The 20,806-nt window shown below is 39.7% G+C and overlaps 1 protein-coding gene across 22 annotated transcripts in view; it reads right to left on the bottom strand.

Moving 5' to 3' along the window:
- The window catches only part of DLG2 (discs large MAGUK scaffold protein 2), a 1,049,324-nt gene that overhangs the window by 49,779 nt on the left and 978,739 nt on the right, over window positions 1–20,806 (bottom strand). For all 22 annotated transcript variants that reach the window (XM_037377334.1, XM_037377356.1, XM_037377333.1 and 19 more), the window contains one exon: window positions 8,436–8,612. In XM_037377334.1, the coding sequence (XP_037233231.1) occupies window positions 8,436–8,612 (177 nt within the window). The remainder of the gene's footprint in view (window positions 1–8,435; window positions 8,613–20,806) is intronic.

Here is a 20,806-nt window from a genome sequence, read left to right as displayed (position 1 = left end):
TGCATTTTTCTGTAAGTGTGGAATATTCACATGGAAACAGCTCAAATGAAGCTTTCAAATTAAATCTGTGTTATTAAAAACACATGAACAGTCTCAAACTTAAATGAGCAGATAGAGTCCCTTGGTAGTACCGGTAAGAAATTAAGACTTGAGGCTGTGTAATTGCCTAAACAGGACAGATGCCTTCTGAGAAAATAATTAGCTCAAATGAACACAGTATTCTACTTATTAATCTATGTTAACATTTAAACTCATTCCAGTTATGTCTAACTTCCTGAAACATCTGCTTTTAACTTCATTTCTTTTTCAGTGCATAAAGAAATTTGGAAATTAACCCTGAAGAGTGAATCTTATTTATGAAATTCACCATAATTGCATTAGCAGCCACGGAGGCATCGCTGCTTTCTACAGGCATAGCAGACAGATGAGGAGCTGCAGAAACATTCTGCACCGCTTTGAGAAGTATATAAATAATGTCATTAAGTGCCATTAATCCTCCAGGCAAACATACCGACAACATTCATACATGCTCAGCATGCCTGCTGAATATTACAAATGTTTCATAACCTGGTACTGTATTAAGGATAGCACGCAGTGTTGCCCCCTGTTGCAATTTTCCTGACACCTTCCACAATAAAACTGCTCTCGGTTACTTATAATTTAGCTGAACTGTAAACTTCCAAGGTGAAATTTCATGTGTCTCAGGGTGATTATATTACTGTTGCTGCCCGAAGTGTCAACGAAATGGGTTAGCTGTTGGAAAAAATGCTGGGGCAGAATAAATGGTTTTGCCCACTTTCAAATATGCTCCTAAAGTACATCAGCTCCGGTGCTCTACTGCCTTCGTGTCTTGGGTCTGGGACTTAAAACGTGGCATGTCTTGCCCTGGTGTCAGGAATATATTCTCTTTTTCCTGAAGGACTCAATGCAATGTCTGAATGCCTGAAGAGCCTTGGTTTTACATGCTCTGGAGAACTCTGTTAGAATGTAGCTTGACTTTCCAAAGATTTAGTCTTTGCCGAGGTGGTCAGAGTGCATGAATGCGGTGAACTAAGGCGTTCCCACAATTTCTCATCTGAGCTACTGAGACACTTTTGCCATAGGCAGAGCTAAAAAGGGAACTGAAATGATGAAGAGAGAAAGTCTTGAATAGCAGTTCTTTTAGCATCATTGATGCAGCTCTTAGCAAATATATTTTTTAAAAGAACACCCATTCAAGCACTTTTAGCACTCTTTTTGAGCCTTTGGGTCTGTGTAATCACCATATTTATGGAAAAATACCCCTGACTCCTTTTTTTCCCCAAGAAAAAGGGAGTTTAGGCACAAAAGGTTTTTTTTGCAGCAGCTGACATCGTGAACGCCTAAATGGCATGCATGAGTGTCAGTTCCTTACATTGCTTTAGTTGACAGCAAACCTACCATCCCTTGGACAACAATTTGATCAATCAGCTGAGGAAATTGTCTTTAAAAGAAGAAATATTTCACTTCAAACTGTATCCATTTTTCTTTCACCGCTCCTGCAAAAGCAAGATTATGCGGAGTTGTGCAAAGAAAATGAAGTGAAGGGGGAGGATTCCTATCTGCCAAATTTGCAGAGGCCCAGATTGCAACACTGGCTTGCTGATGTACACATCGCTCCCGTGCCCGTTTCTAATTATCTATCTGCTCGACAGAGCTAACCTAAGGGATAAGGAAAGCGCAAATACAATTTCCAAAAGTACTTAATGGCTCAAGTCCCATTTTCAAAAGTGCCTGGGGGTCACTGAACTCGATGAGATTTCAAGAAATGTTCAAAGACACCTGCATCCAGCATGCAGATGTGAGTTTGGAGATGAAAAGCTCTGAGCCCTATGTGGAAACTAGCACCAACTGGTGGGGGTTTCACCTCCGGCTTTCCACCTGCTCTCCAAAAGTGTGACTCCCTGCAGAAACACTGCTGTGTACAGGGAAATGACTCCCTGCAGAAACACTGCTGCGTACAGGGAAATGGTCTAAGACCATCTGAGATCTGGGACAGCTGGAGCATACCCTGTATACTTGTTTTCTCTGGAAACCTTGCTTGGGAGTAGACACCTCATGGCCCTTTTTTCAAAAAATGGTCAGGATTCATTCTCTTCTTCCCAAGTAAAGCTAAAGAGGTGGAGAGGTACATTGAAAATACACCTCACACTTCAGTGTGTCCTCACTAGCCAGTTCAAGGCTTCAGTTTGTTTGGATGCTGTTCTCTTCCTACTCCTCTCCTGAGGAACTTACTACTGGGATGCAACTCTCACTGCAGTGTGATGTCTATCTGCTTTTGTGTTTCTGTGCATGCGCAGCTGTTGAAAATGGGCCTTTGAGATTTTTCAAAATGAGATTTTCAGTTCTTCTTGTGCACTGCAAACAAGAAGAAATCAAGCATAACTTGGCCAGACATGAACCATGATCTTCCATTGCTGGGGGTTAATGGACCACTAGGAATTTTGTCAGTGCCTTTCTAAAAGCCCTAATCAGTCTTCACAGCTGAGATATAAAACACCAAGTGAGACACGCTTTAATCTTCAACAACAGCATTCATCACTGACGTAGAATACATACGTACATTGCAAACTGGTATCGAGAATCAAATGAAATGGCCACAGTCATCTAATCTGCACAGATTTGGCACAAAAGTGTTCTGCAGAATGAGTTATTTCCAAATCCAGCATGAGAACTGTAGTAAGTATAGAAGAATACAATGTGAAATAGATATTAGAAAGACCCTGCTATATTTCACATCTGTATTAACATGTTTCTTCTTTTCTTGCTTCACCATTTCCAGGTCATCCACATTATATTTGTTTTGCCTGCCCATCAAGTGAAAGAAGTGAAACGATGTATTATTATTTATGGTCCAAATATGTGGACTTGGTCCATGGTTTTTTATTGCTTTCATCCTCTGCACTGCTTAGTGTTGTTCATGTGAGCTCTGAGCTTAGATTCCCATTCCCAAAACTATTTTTGAGCATTCCTGAAGTGGTATTTTTGCAACAGAACATGTATTTTTCAGGAGGAGAGAAGGTACTCTCATTCAGCAATCCACTTTCAGTGACTTGATTATAGGGAGCAGCTCAGCACCTGGTCAATATTTTATGAGAAGAGTAGACCTAATGCCATTAGGAATTGAATTCTCATAAAATACATATGTACACATACATATCAATTTTATTCCATATTTATTTTTGCCAATGAGATTAGGAAGTATAGTCAGGGAACTTATTTTAGACAAAGCTTACATGATTATCCCACCTTAAAAAGTTTTCATCTAAGGATTAAAGTATTAAGGAATGTTTAGAAAGGTAGACAGTTTATAGGAAACCGTTAAAAATAAAACTCGAGTGGATAAACTTGCCCTTCTACCAAGCTGAGCAGAATAACAAATTCAAGTTGGCTTTTTCCCCACAGGGACTTCTGTGCTGGGAAAACCTTCAGTTCCTTGTCCTTAAATGTTTGTGAAACATTGTTTTTCATGTACTTTCCCCCCCATTTTGCTCTGAAAGGAGAGAGTGGTTACATGTATTTGTGGGGAGAATGTTGTCTGTTTGAGAACACAAGGATCAGGCTGGTACCATCATACACCTTTAGCTGGTATTAACAGATATAAGTTGCACAACACTTTGTAGTTAGATGCATTTAAACTAGTGGAAAATGGGTATCTTAGAATGATGTCCAGTTTGAGAGCAGTTTTGTGGCTGCACATCTTAAAGACAACAGGAAGATTATTATAAATATTTTAGTGGTTTTATAACAAATATATAAATATATATATATGTGTATATACATACATACATACATGCACACACACACACACATCTATATATAAAAATGTATAAATACATTAAATATTCCATTAGGACCAAATCCTCTACTACAGCATACAGGCTGTATCCACGCTACAGTGGGAGCAGTAGTAAAAGCGGTGAGAAGTTACACTCAGCCATTCTGGGGCAATATGTGTGAAATCGCAGCCTAACTTACTTTCAGAGCCACAAACCCAAGTCAAGCAGTCGTACACATGTCAGAAAATACTGAAGCTTGACATTCATCAAGAAGTGGAAGGTTGCTGTAGTGTGGGGCTTGCAAGGTAGGAGATTTTCTGTGTACAGAGACTCAGCGGAGAAAAAGTGAAAAGAACTGGAGGTGTAAAATCAATGCTACAGCAAATTAAAATCTCTTTACTACTGAATTAGAACATCTGTCTGGGAATTTAATACACTTGTAACATGCACATTGGTTTCATGCTTTTTGTTGATTCACTTTAACTAATGTTTTTCCATGGAGAGGGAATCTTAGATATAGGCAGCTCAGCTTGCTGCTGCCCTTTATGGGAAGCTGAATTTGTTTTGTTTATCTGGACCATAGGAAGGACAATGAGGCAAATAAAAATTATTGTGATCAAAAGCCCAGCATACATGGAACCTCTAATCTAGATCTATACATCTATATGTCTAAATGTAACAAAAATATATTATAAATCTAATTCTGTTGGTCATTATAGTGTAAAATAGTGATTTTTGAAAATCGGGGAGCAGTTCGCATGTGTAAACATAGTGCCCAAACAGTATCACAGGCTGCCTGAGGCATTGGTACAGGACTGGTAGTTATGTCCCCTCACCCTGGAGAACCTGCCCGGTGTAACTCTGCCCTGCTCTCACCTTAGACATTGGATGAATCTTTTTGGCAGATGTGGAACCAAGAGAAATTTGGCCTTCAATATTAATTCATTCATACTATAATGAATTACTTACTGTCAAACCACAACTGAAGGGGTTTGCAGCCTCTTATGTTGAAGTCCCACTGTTCCCAGCATCAATATATTACCATATCACACCTTCATAGCATTATATTTGTTTTCTACCCAGCTGGCTACTCAGTCCCATGGTCAAGAACAGCTCCAATGAGGCAATAAATAGATACTGACAAATGGACAAAACATTGTTTTCAGGTGTAGAAAGGGCTACAATGGTGTTTTAGCACTGCAGGATACTCAGCATTTAGTTTTTGTTAATCCCCACTGAGGTCACCGGCTCACCAGTTCATGAGATTTGGTCCTTGTGCAGATCAGGGGAGAAATACAGGCCACCCTCATTTCTTCATGCTGCCTCATTCATAACTGTCCCCTAGCTGCAGTGCTACCCTCCAAAACTCCCTCTTAAAGCCTGACTTTACAATTAATAATCAACCAGGCAACAAGTCCACACACTGGCAGCAGCACTGAAATCTAATGAAAAATAGCTTTCAGACTCCACTGAATCACTAAGAGGTAAAATCTGGTAATGTATCAAACATCCTGGAGAGAATAATGAATGGCAGCTCCCCTGTAATTATAAATTATGATTTCTTCTGGTATAACACATATCTCATAGGGGAGAAACAGAGTATGAAGTCTTGATTTATCTTTCAAAATTTCTCTTAGCTCATGCTAAAATGTCACTGTGTGAAGGGCTCTCCTATAAAAAGATGTAAAAACCATAGAAACCTAAACACTTGGACAGCAGTTACCATTACACAGCACCTTAAAGAAGTAATATAATGTACTTGTTATGGCTTTGTGTGTATATATACATATATACATGTATTTGTATACATATATATATACACACCAAAATAAAATCAAAGCAGTCACTGGCTTTCAGAGCTATTTGATAATGGTTTCACTTGTGAAAAATGTAGGAATTGCATATTAGCTGTTGCTGGACAGGAGATCAAGTAGTAAAGCGACAGCTAAAAGACTCACCCTAGCACTAATAATCCCTGGATCTGTGTAGCTTCTGCCTGACCCAAAGCACAAAAAATGTTACAGTCCCATGGGGCAGTATTCCTGCATGCGTACATAGGCAGAATGAGTCCAAGTGCAACACCAAAAGGAAACCCCACCAACCCCAAAAACAAACCCCACCAAACCAACCCCTCAAAAAACTCTAAAGAAAAGTAACAGAAATAAATGAGGGATTGAAAGGTACAAGACAAATATAAAACCTCTTCAACCTACAACATCATAGGAAGTTGGGCTTGCAGGACAAGTCACAGCCCAACAAACGGCTGCAGATGCTCCTTTTTCTCCTGTGCTATCACAAGGCATAATTTACTGCTAGGTATGACATATGCCATATTATATATAATGCAATGCCTATAGAAATAGTCACGTATAAACCATAAGAGATACAGCATCCTGGAGTAAACAGCTTAACTGAAGATTTCCATGCCATAGTTGCCTACATTTGGTCAAATGAATCCCAGGACTACTCTGTTTTATATCAAGCCTCTCACGGTCAATAGCCCACACCTGCAGAGGAAATTCAACCCTGAATTAGTACGTTCAGGCAAGTATGATGAGCACTATTCTCTGTATGCATTGATTGCTCATCTTCCCCTTGGGTGGTGTAAATGACCACAGAAGATGATGGCAAAAGCACTTCAGTCTCCCTGGCTCTGAGGGATCATCCAGAATCCACAGAAAGGAAATAATACTCACTTTTCAGTGCATTGGAAAAAATAACCTTGTACAACTGCAACCTTTTATGAAATACTAGCAACCTCCCCCCAGCCCAGCTCAGGTGTATCACATCATTACATTAACGCAGACAGAAAATCAGATGCCATTGATTTTTCCAGACCTCTCAGATTCGCTACTGAAGAATCGGGATGACAAGTGGAGAGCATCTTTTCAAATTCAAGACTCTTATTTTTAGAATCTAACCAATCTATTTTCATTTCCCCCCCCTTTTTTTCTCCCAGTGTTTTTTAAGCCACACCTTTTTCCTAGGCTGTATCATACGTCTGACCTTGATTAGAGAGCCTTTATCTTTTGTCCTTGAAAACATCAGTGTGCTGGTAACCCAATAAGCTTTAGGCACTTACGTCCTCTCTGCCTTACAGAAGATACATCTTAATCAGTTGCCTTGCTTTGCCCTTTTATCCCCTATAGTTGTTTTATTATGCATGGCAGCTTTTTGTAGCTTTTCATAGTAAGCATCACACTGTCAGTGAACTTTGTGTGCATACTTCCCTCAGTAACAGCTGAACAGACATTTTTCCCATGTGTGATCCAATCATGTCATCACAACAGTATTTACTGTAGCGGTTAATAGCAGGCAAGTGTTCCTTTTTCAATATCTGGAGACTAAATCTAGTTAATGAGCACATTTTCCCCATCTTAAAAGTTACAATGTAGTTTTTATTTCTATTAATCAACTCCAAAATTGCTTTTCGCTGAAAATCCTGGTGTGCTTGCTATTCAAACACGGTCGTGGTTAAAGAAAATAAGGTCCTTGTGGGGCTTATGTCAACAAGGTATTTGATGGCCTTTCAGTTTACTTCTACATGATTTAGAACAAGGATTACTGTAAGTTCTATTAACACCTGGACCAACTCTCTTGAAACAGCAGCAGGTGCTCTGTAGAGCATCAGATGCCCCACTTCTGCACTACAAAAAAAGGGCATGATAATTTTTATATTAATGCTAAAGTGAAATAGCTAGGAATAGAGAGTTTATATGCAGTATGGGAGCATTGCTGCAAAGGAGAAATATAACGTGGTTTGACAGATTTCATTTTCCTCCTACCTTTTCAGTTCTTGACCTTTCTATAGCAACTATCAACAGAGCAGAAAGTCATACTGATTTGTGTGGTAGTAGGGATACTATCAGAGACTGGTGGCCAATTTTACCAAAGCACCTAGACAGAGTAAATAAACAATGAGAGAGATGCAGATGTCAGTTCTCTCTCCGTCAGTCAGCATGAATCCATCACAGCTAAACAACGATTCAGATTTAGCTTGGAGAATGGACAAAAATTCCTTCATTTACGTTATATGAAAATTTTCTGTGATATTTATTATCCATCAGTTTCCAGGAGGCAGAGATTAAATTAACAGATTTTGAAGTCACAGAGGACCATTACATAATTTTTTTTTTTATTTTTTTTTTTTTACATCACACAGGCTGAGAAGTTTAATTCTATTACACTTTCAAAAGAAAGACATACAGTCTTGATTTGAAAATGTCAAGACATTCATTACATCCCTTAGCAGTTTGATGCAATGGGTAATCGCCCTGACGTTAAAACATGTGCGCTACTTCAAATTCAGAGCTAATTCCCAGACTCGCATTCTGGTTACTCCTTTTTCTGCCAAAGCTTTTTAGTAGACGGTGCTCTCTCTCCCTCCCCACCCCTTCTTTGTGAAGTTGCTAATACAGTATAATTGGGTGACCGTCAGAGTTTCTTTTCAGTACAGTTAAACAGCCTGAGGTCTTTAAATCTCACAGCAAAAATCCTATCTTCCAACTCTTCCAATAACAACTATGGGATTTTCCTCTACTGCCCCCATTTTTTCAGTAGATTGATGAGCCCTGTCTTCAGAATAAAATGAAATATTTTAATATCGTGGCCAAGGAAGTAGAAAGGATGAGCACTCACCTCCTTTTGCTGGGTATAACTCCCATCTCCTCACTGTCTCCCTCCAGAGTGACCCTCCTCGCCTGCCACCATTCATCGTCCGAGGCGTTGATGACGTGAAGGATGTCTCCATACTTAAAACTGAGTCCTTGGCTCGGGAGGCCACTGTCTTTGCTCTTGTCATAGTCAAACATGGCTCTGTAAAAGGAAATTAAGATATGAAGGTGGGTGATTTACTTCTGAACATTTTAGTGTATTTGATGTTGCAGCTAACCCTTGCTCCTTTCCAAAGGGAAAGGTCTTTCTCAGAGGAAAACTTTCCACTGTGAAGTTAATCTTTAGAGAATCCTCTTCTTTTTTAAGAGAAACAGAACAGTAAAGTATGGTAATTACTGTTTGACTTCATAAAGAACAATCAGAGTATCCAGTCAACAAACCTGGTAGCCAGAAGCCCCTCTTGCCACGCTGCCAGTAGCAGTTTGTGGCTGTTGAGGTGTCTTGTTCTCACACTCGGGTCTGCAGACACACGTGCATTGGGAGGACTAAGGACAAGGGACCCAACCCATGCTCAGGGTAATGCAGTTCTTTAGGTGAATGGAGGCACCTCTCTTCTTAGCATCTAGTTCAGACCAGAACTGAGCTTTCAGAGAGAATCCTTTCATTATTCCTGCTCACAGTGCTCTGGTTCATGTCCTGGAGCTGTGTTAGGTTGAACACATTGGATTACTGAAATCTGAAACTAAACTGAAAGACGGCCTGACCAGAGCAGCATGCCTGACATACACCCCTCCAAATGCACTCAGGGTACACACAGCACCCCTGCTTTCATGGCCCACATCCAGCAGTGCAGCACCTGATCAAGCAGACCTAGCTATATCCTTTGGTGTTGAAGATGTTTTCCACCAGTCTGAAGCAGACCTCTACCTTGGGTATGCCTACACAAAGAAGTCCTATGTATAGGACGTATGTAATAATATAGGTTGTATATACAAATCTAGGGACTCCATAAGCACAAACCGAGATTTTAAGGTGCCTGGCTATCAAACTGTGGCTGGGCATAATTCAGTATAAACTTACTGCCTAACTATTCAATCTAGATCCTGGGAAAGATCTCCAGCCTGCCCTGAGCTCTGTATTACCAAGCTACGGTGATACCAATTCTCAGCCTTGTCCAGTCCTATGCCTGGCACATGCACCAGCAGTCTGCAGGATAGGGACCCTCCAGTTTCTCAGGGGAAGACCCTGTACATGAATCCCAGCAAGGCTGTCCATGAGTGCAGGTTGCTCATTGGAGTTATTTAGCTAAACATCCAGATCTTGGTTTCTTACAGGAAAAAATACATGGGAATATTTTCCCCATGTAAAATACTGTTTAAAGATCATGTCTGTCAAGAACTGATGTTTATTTCCTATAGGGAAAATAATATCATTATAGCCCTGACTTCAGAAATGTTAGATCAGTAAAACCCCAAGAGGTGTATAATAATTCCTACTCTTCTATTGTCAGAAATAAAGCCATGGCAATCTCCTCCCTGGTAAACACTTCTGTGAGAAGGATTTGATATAATTAATTGTTGTGTATTGTAGTGTAATTGCAGAGAATGATTACAGCAGCTTTATGGGTAGATTTAAAATACTCAAGGCTACTTCTCATAATGAGAAGTTAATAGAAAATGGTTATCAAAGTCGTAACTATGGAGCCAAAATAATTTAAAAGCTCTCATAAGCCCTCATCCTGTGTGAAAGTTCTGGTTCAGAAGGAGGAAATAATGGTATTTGGAATACGTCTTCTCTTAAAAAGTTTAGTCAGGCACTAACATCTTCAGAAAAGCCCAAATAATTCCCTTCTCTGAGGATGAAGACTGCTGAATTTTACATAATTCATGAGCTCAGATATGCTTGTGTCTTTCCTGGTAGATGTTCTTGGACTGCATGTAACCTTTGAAATTCCTATGAAAACTTGGCTGTATCTCAGTAAAAATGTTCACTCATAAAAGATTCTTATCAGTAGCAGGTTGTCTGCTGCTTTTTCAAATGAGGGTTTCTGTGAGCACATGTGATGAAGCAGCACAGAAATCCAGAAGCAGCTAAGTATCATCATCACCTCTTCTTAACCAATTAATGACACTTGATCTCTGGAGAAATAGCAGGGCACACGCAAGCAACGTTATCATCCTGTCCCTATGGCCCTTAACAGCATGCAGTGATCTGAGTTTTACCACTGTATTGCACAGTCATTGTCTTAAAAATTCACTAAATAATTGTATACCTTGCCATAGAAGCCTATCAACACCTTGAAATTCTAACCACATGGTTGGCAACCCTGCTGAAGACTGGGCAGATGTAATACAATCCTGCATCCATGCATAATTAAATTATTCAAAACAAATGACTGCATCTTCTGTTGCAGAGAATATGCAAGACTGTCACATCCCAGCTGTAAAACACATGCCAAACTGGAAATGCCCCATATTTGGCAAGTTCTAAGATGAAGGGTGTGTTTCAAAAGCTAAGTAGTAGAAAGAAAGTAGAGCAATGTTCTTTGTCCTTGAAAAGACATTTGCACCCTCGTATTAACTTAAAATCACTGACTGCCATTATGCTAGCTGATGTTAACCATGAATGCAGATGGCAATGTTTGCTGCTGACTTACTCTGATTGGAGTAATCATGTGCAATGCTAATTAAAATGGGATTATAGATCTCAGACAAGAGAATTTTTGAGCACACTTTTCATTGAGCAAAAGATTTTGTGACTGCGTGCTCTACAGATGTTGATTACTCCATTAGTAAATGAAAATGAGATGAGAGCTGTCTTCAGTGCTCTTTCCTAAATATTTCAGATTCAGAGGAGGTTTAAGCTGATAGCATAGCTGTGTTTAATCTTACAACTTTGATAACATTGCTGGCTCTGTAAAACATGCTTTTGCAAGGTGGCAGTTGGCACAGCTATAAAACAAATGGAGATCTTCACTCTAGGCACCCTTGTATGCATGTAGACACATTCATCCTCACCTCCTCCTTTCAGTTCTCAGGCTGTAAGTACGATTTGAATGCCTTAGGTTCTGCCATGCCATAGGGAATATCAGAGGAAAGGCTAAAATGTAGTAGCGTCTTTGCGAAATATTTCGTTGAGAAGAGGATATAAGCAACCGGCAAGAGACCCACCCTGGTACAGACACCCATCACCCCTCTCTGAGAGATGAGCACCATATTTTCCTTCCAGTTAGATCAGGACCTGCCTGCTGTAACTCCCCCAGACAAATACTCTTCCAAAATGAAATGTCTAAAAGAAACAGCCAAGATGTGTTATTCAAAGCAGCTGGAGGATTTAACCCATGAAGACACGTCACAGTGCCTCTCTCGGTGACGCGTTAGAGGTGATGCTAGAGAAGACAAGCACACGTAGTGCAGATACCGGAGGCAGAGCCTCCTCAACAGAGCTAAAGAGCTTTCTGAACTGGCTAACATGACTATACCTTTTCATATAGCTGAGTTGGCTTATTCATGGGTTGCTCAAGCAGTTCTTCAAGGCACTGAGCTGTAACTCATTTTTAGTGTCTTCTACTGCAATTTTAAAGAATAATAAACTCAATAAACTTACAGCTTTCTAATAGCACTTATCTGACAGGCTTGGAGACTAACAGCTGCTCCATTTTTTCTCCACAACTGATAAAAGCACATCTTAAAAGGCAGTGCTTCTTCCAAGTGTTTTACATCCTCAGTTGGCTGCTTGCATCCACTGTTCAGCTCTTGTGGGATCATACAGAACAGAACATTTTCTATGGCAGTAAGGGCTCTTTTTTCCAGTCAGCTGATTAAGTCTACCTTTGAACTGGGATAGTCAATTTTTAATAACAAAGGAGATCAGTTTAAATTACTTAATTTTAATTTTAGAGCTGTCACCGATGTCATGATCACACCAGCACCAGAAAAATTCCTGTTCGGTATCTTCTAGACAGTGCATTTCACAAACAAGACCCTGGGTTACATAGGATAGATAACACATTTTGAGGTTACAAATATAGCAAGCCCAGTGATTACTGTCAGATTTGGATAAAACACTGAGATAGGGAACAGAGCTTGCTGCAAACTAGTTAAACAAATGTGGTGAAATCATGATTCGGCCATCTTAGTTCCCTTATTAGAAAAATAGCAAAAGGAATGGGTGTGATTATCACAGGCAGAAATTATATGCATGGGATTTCCATTAACATCTTTAATTTTTTTTCTCAATTCCCACTTTTTCAATGAGTTTGAGGAAAACTGTTTAATATCTGTACAGTATTTTGAAAGTGAAAAGTGCTATTCAAGTGCTAAGTATTGCTGCTCTCTGCTTGGTGAAAGCCTCCTGCTTGTAGAAAATCAAAACCACTGCTCTGAGAAGTGAAGCATGAGCTGCAAAAATTTAGAACAAGCTGGATATCACAAATATTTAAGATTAAGTGAGCCTTGCTTCCCTGATATTATTCCAAGCTTCAGAAGTGATCATTACACTAGGCTAATATCAGCAGTAATTTGGACAGAACATAACAGATTTTATTTTTGCACTTGGGTGCTTCTTAATAATTTTTAGGAGCCCACATCAGCGTAAAATGTGAGACAAGCATTTCACAACAGCATGAAAATGCATTCCTCAAAAATTTTTTGAAATGAAAATACTGCCATTGCCAAGCTGTGATACTGCCAAACATGCAGTGAGGGATCTACGTGGAAGTGAAGACCACTAAAATGGGGACTTTTTTTTCCTTCCACTTAGCATACATACTCCAACATCTGAGGTATGTCCAAAAGCTAAGTTGCATTGTGCAGTAAATTTCTATTTCTAATGACATGTATTCTTGCATCTAGGGTAACAAACATTAGACAGGAGAAAATACATTAGCTTTAAGGAAATAGAAAATCAATTCATTGTGCAATCCCATATATTGCAGCCTATTGGCACCCACCATGCCTATGTTGTTACCAGCATTTTAAAAATGAAAAATAAGGTACAGAAAGACTAATTGATCTTGCTAAGCCTGTGGCAGAAAAGGGAATTTAAGAGAGAAACCTAGCTTCCTCAGCTAACGCTGTAAACGCCATTTGTGAGTTAGTGGTCTTCATGATCTTAACAAGGCAAGGGATATTAATGAATTTACAGCACAGCAATATATTTTGCTGAATGCTCCTGTATGTTCAGTGCAAACCCCCCAAATCTTCAACTCCCATATCCCTGCACTATGACCAGTAATCTCAATTTCTTACACTTCAGGTACCGTGTGGCAGACTTATTTGCATCTTTGAGATTACTTTCTTCTTTTTGTGGCACAGATGGGAGTTTGTACATAAATTTACAGACTGCTCTTTGCCATTCACTTGATTATGAAATGACAACATTTAGCAAGAGAGATCTTCAGCTTCTGTAAATAGTCTTAACTCTTCTGCAATCTGCCAGCATATCTGCATTTACACCACTTAAGGATATTACTCTTTCCTCTGAGAATTTCCTTAGCAAAGATTCTCAGACATCAGGTTTTATAGCATCATCATAAGGGAAAGATACTTTCTTCTTCTTCTTCTCCACATCTAACCCCCTACCCCCTGCCCTATCTTTTTTTCACAGATGGGGAAATACAGTGCACAGAGGTTTAAGCATTCGTCTGGTTTTAGACAGTGATTTGGCATCATAGTCAGAATCAGACCCCAAGTTTCATAGCTGTCTTTTCTGCACTCTCAATAATAGGTGGATTTCCACCCACTTGCAGGCTGAGCTTGAAGAAAACATTAGAAGAAAGTGAAAGAAACCCTAGTGTAATTAATTTCTATAGCTACAACAGAGAGCACAGCAGCTCTGTGATAGAAACAGCCATTGCAATACAATTGAGATGCTATTAAAAGGGTTAAATTTTCACAGAGTGGCATGTCAGTAAAGACTTGACTTCTCCAGGTCTTGTTTACATCTGGAGAAGCTGAACAGGTAAATCCTATGTGTAAAGCATATGAAAAAGTTGCTCTGTCCTTGTGAGGTGTGGGAAGCTCTTAGATGCTGTTTGTTGCGACTGGGGGCTGCCAGAACAGCCCCTGTGCTAGGGATGGTCCTGTTGTACATCGTCACCTCCACTGAAAGAGCTGGAGGGGACTGTTTTGAAGAACAGCTTTTATTAGGAGTATACTACAGCAATGTGATTTCAACAAGAAAGATCTGAAAGTTTGGCTTTGTACTTACAACTTGCCTTGCCTTTAATTTAATTTATTGCTTTTTCCTTTCTTTCCTTTTTCCCTATCTTAATGATGTTGCAAGTCTTCATGAAGCTGAGTCTCTCAACTTAATCACTGCAGTTGGGGTGAGAGGGACAGTGTTAACAGCATCTGTGGTATCACAGAATCACAGGATGGTCAGGGTTGGAAGGGACCTCTGGAGAGCATCTAGTCCAACCCCCTGCTCAAGCAGGTTCTCATGGAGCAGGATGTGCAGAATCACATCCAGGTGGGTTTTAGATGTCTCCAGAGAAGATTCCCCAGCTTCTCTAGGCAGCCTATTCCAGTGCTCTGTCACCCTCAAGGTAAAGAAGCTTTTCCTCATATTCAGGTGGAGCTTTTCATGCTTCAGCGTGTGCCTGTTGCCCCTTGTGCTGTTGCTGGGCACCACTGAATTCAGCCACGCCAGGGCACTGCAATGTGGTTGCTATGTTCCCTTTGGAAGTTAGCACAGGTCAGGGACCATTCCCAGCAGCAGCCTGGATGCTTCTCCCTTTTATGGTGGAGAGGAGGACATAAAGGATGGGATACAGGCTGTTGCGGTGGGCCTTGGGAGATGCTCCCAGGCGTGTGTAGCTTTGGGTTTTAGCATAGCTGATAGTGCTCATGGAGACCCTGAGGGAGTGAAGCTGCCCTTAAGGCACATTTGCATCCAAGCCTTTTCCGTTTGCTACCGTATTATTTCTTTACTTCATTCAGCAATTTCTCTATTCAGTCCAAGCCATTCTTTATCATTTAGCTCCTAGTGGGAATTTGGCAGACAGTTATGCCATGGATTTCAATGAAAAAAGGATTGGAGACTGCAGTATTAGTTCCAGAAAAAAAATCACTAAAGGGAGGGAGATATATTCTTTATGGTGTTTATATCAAGAAAGAGGACTGCCACTTGTCCTTAGGGAATATTTTGTTCATTTTGCAGATCCGACCATGATTCTTAATGTCGGCTCCTATGAACCAATGTTTACATTGTCGATGGGCTTTTTGGGGTCTGTAGCACCCAAAGGGAACTTTATGTTCTCTGCAGAAGATGGGTTCTTCTATACTGAAAAATGTACATCAACATTTTCCAGAAGAATATCAAATCAGTATGTTGCGCTTCCATGGTCTTACTATGAAACACCATACGAGGTCCTACGATAACGGCAAAATCTCTCACAGCCCAGGGTGAGGAAGGACTGGCAGCTTTAGTCTTTCAGCTGTGGACATGGGCAGAACTCATATTACTCCCAGGTTTCCTGACTTTAAGCTCTTCCAGCAGGAACCGAAAGGCTGCTTGAGAAAGTGAAGCTCTTTCATGTCTTCTTTTGTGCTGGCGCAAGGGGAATTCATTTCAGGGTACACCCACTTTCTGTTTCTTCAGCATCTCACAGGGCATAAAAGTGCCAAATTGAATTCCCCTTCTGCTTGCAAACACCTGAACCCAGTATCAAGCTGTGAGCATGTGCATGGACTCTTTCCATAATTTATTGACTGGGAAAAACTGGCTGCAGTATCATCTGTGATAAATGCAGAAGCTTTTAAATACACTTGCATTGTACTCAGTGTATTCCACACTTGCAGCGTTGAGGTTTGCTTTGAAGCTGGGAGACTGCCTTGGGTCAGAACACTAATTAGATTTGGCCTTAGGCATTTTGAGAAACTCCAGAGAAGATCTGTGGTAGCATCTCGATTCTGGAGTGCTTCTTCAGCATTCCTGAATTTGTGTGTGAGATTTCACAATAAAACCTCAGACTTGTGAGTGAGATTTGAATTTCATAGCAAACTGGAAAACTTAAGCCAGGTTTGTTCTAAGTTTTTTTTGGTTTCTTGTTTGTTTGGTTTTTTGTTTGTTTTTTTTTTTAAAGAAATTAGGTCATTTTTGACTGACCTTGTCCTGGCCTGTGCATTATGCATCAAAATAATGTGAAATTTGTGTTCTTCTTGGGTTTGTTTGTTTTCCTTCCCATGCAGACTAAGTTAAACTGCTGCTTGACTGCATCTCTGGTTTCTGTCTGAGGAATCGCTGCAGCATCTCATCACAGATTCCTGTGATGTGACCTTTAAGGTTATCCATATCCAGAAAGGAAATGTGCTTGCATGTCAAACCAGGGCCAGACTACTGGGTAAGCCGCCTGAAACTGCAACCTGTGAATTGCATAGTTTGACACAGGAGCCAAACAGCTATTCTGCCATTTTTAGTTTCAAAAAAATATTAACTAATTTGCTGAGTCAGAGAATATTAATTTAGGGACTTCTTCCCCCTCCCCTGGAAAATAAGTAAGATAAAATAAATAAAAGAAAACATTTCTTTCAAAGACAATGAGACTTAAAATGAACATTGTGAATCTGTGTAGCACAGCCTGTAGCCACGCCTCTCCCTCCCTGCTCCCAGGTGTATCCTCCTTCTAATACAGAATACACTGTAAAAAGGCACCGCATTTATACGTATGTTTAAAGTAATCGGTTTACTGTAGTTTTAAATATTACAGTAGCTTTCAAGGGTCTGCAAGGTAGCTGTCTCAGTTACCCTGTAGCTTGCATTTGCTTTCTCTTCATCCTAATCATGACCTGTATCTGTTAGGAGCTTTTAAAATTATATTCTGGCTAGGCTGCCCACAGAATTCATTGTGCTTCCACTGGGTTATAATCAAAAGAAAATTTTCAGCACACGAAGGAACCCCACTGATAACATAATTATTACTACCAGCCAGATATATGATGGCTTCCTTGGTTTTTTTGGACAAGGATATTAGATGTGGAGAACTAAAGTAAGAGAGAGCCTTCCTATGGAAAAATGAGCTGCATGTATGATTTGTGTAATTTGAACATAATGTCAACAAAAAGAATGATTAAGAAATGGACTAAGCAGAATGCCTCTAGTACTGAAAAAGACACCACCAGCCAAAATTCGGACAATTGCGACAGTAAAATGGAATATTCCCCCCCTCGCCCTGAAATCAACTGGAGTGTTGTCAATCAGAACATTCTTACTTACTTATGTTGCAAGAAGGGTAAGAGGTGGGTAAATCTGCAGACTTTCCTAGCATGGAAGCGCTCTTTTGATCATATCATAATAAATCTGTTTATACATTTCGACCTTTAGAAATTGCTTTTGAAAAAGAATTGTTCTCCAGCTATTGAAAAAGTGTAGACAGGCAAAGACTAGGAGAAACTATTAACGAGACAGAACGTTGGCTGCTCTGCCTTTGATGAGAGAGAGCATTTTGGAAAAGTCAAGATATTTGCAACAGCTCTTTCTTAGTAATGGTTTCTGCTTGGCTTCATATGTTGTCCTTTGACAATGAAAGAGGAAGAAGTTAAGATTTCCAGTATTATTGTGTCAGCTGACTGGGTTCTGCTGAAATACTGAGGAGCCACATACATACGGGAACTACACCATGGAAAACAATGGAAAATTATTATGGAAATTAATTCTCCTGCCTAACATGGAGAAACGTACTAAATCCATAAACTCTGCTGGATGCAACTGTTTGAGAAATCATGAAAACCTTTTGTCTCTAGGCCAAAACTTGAAGAGCTCATTAAGAGTTTACTCAATCAGTGGGAGGTTGCTGATAGAGCCATTTGTGTTTTAGCAAACTTAACTGGAAGCAATGCAATTAATGTTTGGTTTTGACTTTGTTGCTTTCAAAGAAGGGTGATTTTGCAAAGATTGAAATGCTGTCGAAGTCTAAAGCTGTATCTTTATGTCACAAAGGTCGAGTGACTCTGCGTAACCTCTGGTTCATGAGGCCAAACATGAAACCTCTAAAGGTTTCAGATTTACAAGGTGGAACTCTAGAAATCAGCAAGTATGGAACAGTGCCAAAGGCCTGAGCTGAACTCAGCTGAAATCTTATAAACTATAATGGAACTAACAGGGAAAGTTTGCCTGAAAAAGCAGCAGCTGTGAGAAGAGATGTACTAATTGGTCAACCAGTTCTGTGGGTTCCTTGAATTATTACCTGTCAATGCTTACCTGTCATAAAGAGGTTTATCCCACTAAGTTTTATTCTGTGATTGAGTTGAATGTTTTCCTAGTAGATGATGTTTTATATAAACCTCCATCTATCGTTTAGAGTCAAATAAATACCTCAAAATCTCAGTTTTCATTAGCATCCACTTCTCATGTAGAAAAGCTCAAAAATAAGATGCCAGAATACACAAATGCAGAAAAAAACAGAAAGGGCAAATAAAACCAATGGTCTTAGGTGTCACCTCATCAGTGTCAAAACATTGTTGTTGTTTCTTTTTCTTAATGGTTAGACTCGGTGTTTTTACTATGCGTGAAAGTCTTGTTGGAAACAGACTTTGAAGCAAAAAGTGCAGATCAACCACTATTACCCAAAATATTTAACAGGAGCAATATGTATTTTAATATTTATTAAACAAAGTTGCAAGAGGATGATGCTGAATTTCTTAGCTTCTCTCCTTTAAACACAAAATTAAGCCCATGCTGCACTGAGCTCCCTGCAGCTCATCATTCACTCCATTGCATTATCCACACCCGCCTTCCCTGCGAGCCCTAGCTTGCAGGGGCTCAAAAGCAGCATTAAGGGTAACATCAGAAGTTCCTGCTTCCCATTCTTAAAGGTAAATTAAGCACATCTGGGCCTAGGCTTTGTTGACTTTCAATGAAGATTAGACTTTGAATTGCTGAGTTACTTTGAAAACGTTACCCTAAGCAGCTTTAAGACTGACAGAATTTGCCTTAAGCTGCTCCAAGGCTGACAAGATGAAGGTCTGGTGTGGCAACAGAAGCACTTTGATTCCTTGCTTTTGGATGGTGCTAGGACCTAGGATAAGCCTTTTTTTTTTTTTTTTCTGCTTGCATTGAAAAAACTCAGAGTTTTGATGGTGATGTCCATAATGACACTTCCTTGTTCTGTGTGTAATTTCTAATTTAAGTAAGGACACTAAGCAAAAGAACTGGCACCTTTCCTTTTAATATCTTCATTTAAAATTACTCTCATGGCAATAAAAAGCCTAAAAATAAATCTTCCAGGAAAACCAGCTGTGTTGTTCTCCCTCCCTCTGCCATGAAATTTTTCTATGTATACTGGCTTAAGTTTACCTTGATTTTAAGACATTCCTCTCTCCTGTAGAAAAAAAATTTACCATGAACCCTTACTTCTGCTTAGCAATTAATTTTAGATGGGAAATGTCTGTCAAAAGCCATGTCCTTAAGTTTAGGCAAAGTAATAACAGCAGTCTTGTGAGTCAAGCTCCTAAAATGCTTTTCTTTTGTATTTCAGTAATCTGACTAATTTCAAGCAAATTACATGTACTTAAAGCTATGCATTAAGATTTACTTGTGCCATAACACATTGTATGTAGTAGAAAATAATTTATGGGTGCAGTTGCTTTTCTAATATTGCTCATCAGTAAATATTTTCTATGAAATTCATTTTTAAAACGTTACCTGCATATTTCAGCATGTAAAACTCATTTTGAAAGCTTATACACCACCACCATTTCCTAAGCCTGAATCAAATAATTGTGTCAGGCTGGAAGCTTGAACATGATACACCTTAAGGTTAGATGTGTATGGGCAGGAAATACAAGACTGAGGCAGCAATGACAAAAATCTAGTTTATGTCTTTGGAAGCTATAAATGATCCGTAACTCCCTCACTGGCTTATAGGTTATGCTGGCATCTTTCCTCTGTTGTTTAAAAAAATATTGAATAATGTCTTCTACACAACGGTTTTGTAGCTGGGAAGGTTGTAGAAGAGATCAGTTTAAGCATGTCTTTGCATGTCATGTTCATCATGGGCTGATCCAAAAACTTCCTCATTTTATGTTGCTTGCTGAGGCATTTGATGAGGATTCCTAGAGAGGCAGTAGATGCCCCAAGCCTAGTAGTGTTTAAGAGGCATCTGGACAATGCCCTTAACAATGTGCTTTACCTTTTGGTCAGCCTGAAGTGTCATCAGTTGGACTAGATGATCTTTGTAGGTCCCTTCCAACTGGACTATTCTGTTCTGTTCTGTTCTATTCTATTCTACTCTGGGGGAGGAAAAGCCTCTATAAGAAAAACAAACCTTGCCATTACCAAGGAAGATGCATGATGTCAACACTCATAGAAAGGAGGAGCAAATCTCACTCTCCCAGTAGAGAAATCCAGAGAAAGCATGACAAAAAATTTTCTGGAAATCCATCCTTGATACAACA

This window comes from Falco rusticolus, chromosome 2, assembly GCF_015220075.1.
Source record: "Falco rusticolus isolate bFalRus1 chromosome 2, bFalRus1.pri, whole genome shotgun sequence".
In the NCBI taxonomy this organism is placed as follows: domain Eukaryota; kingdom Metazoa; phylum Chordata; class Aves; order Falconiformes; family Falconidae; genus Falco; species Falco rusticolus.
The sequence above is the reverse complement of the archived record's forward strand: the minus strand, read 5'-3'. Positions and strand labels throughout refer to the sequence as shown.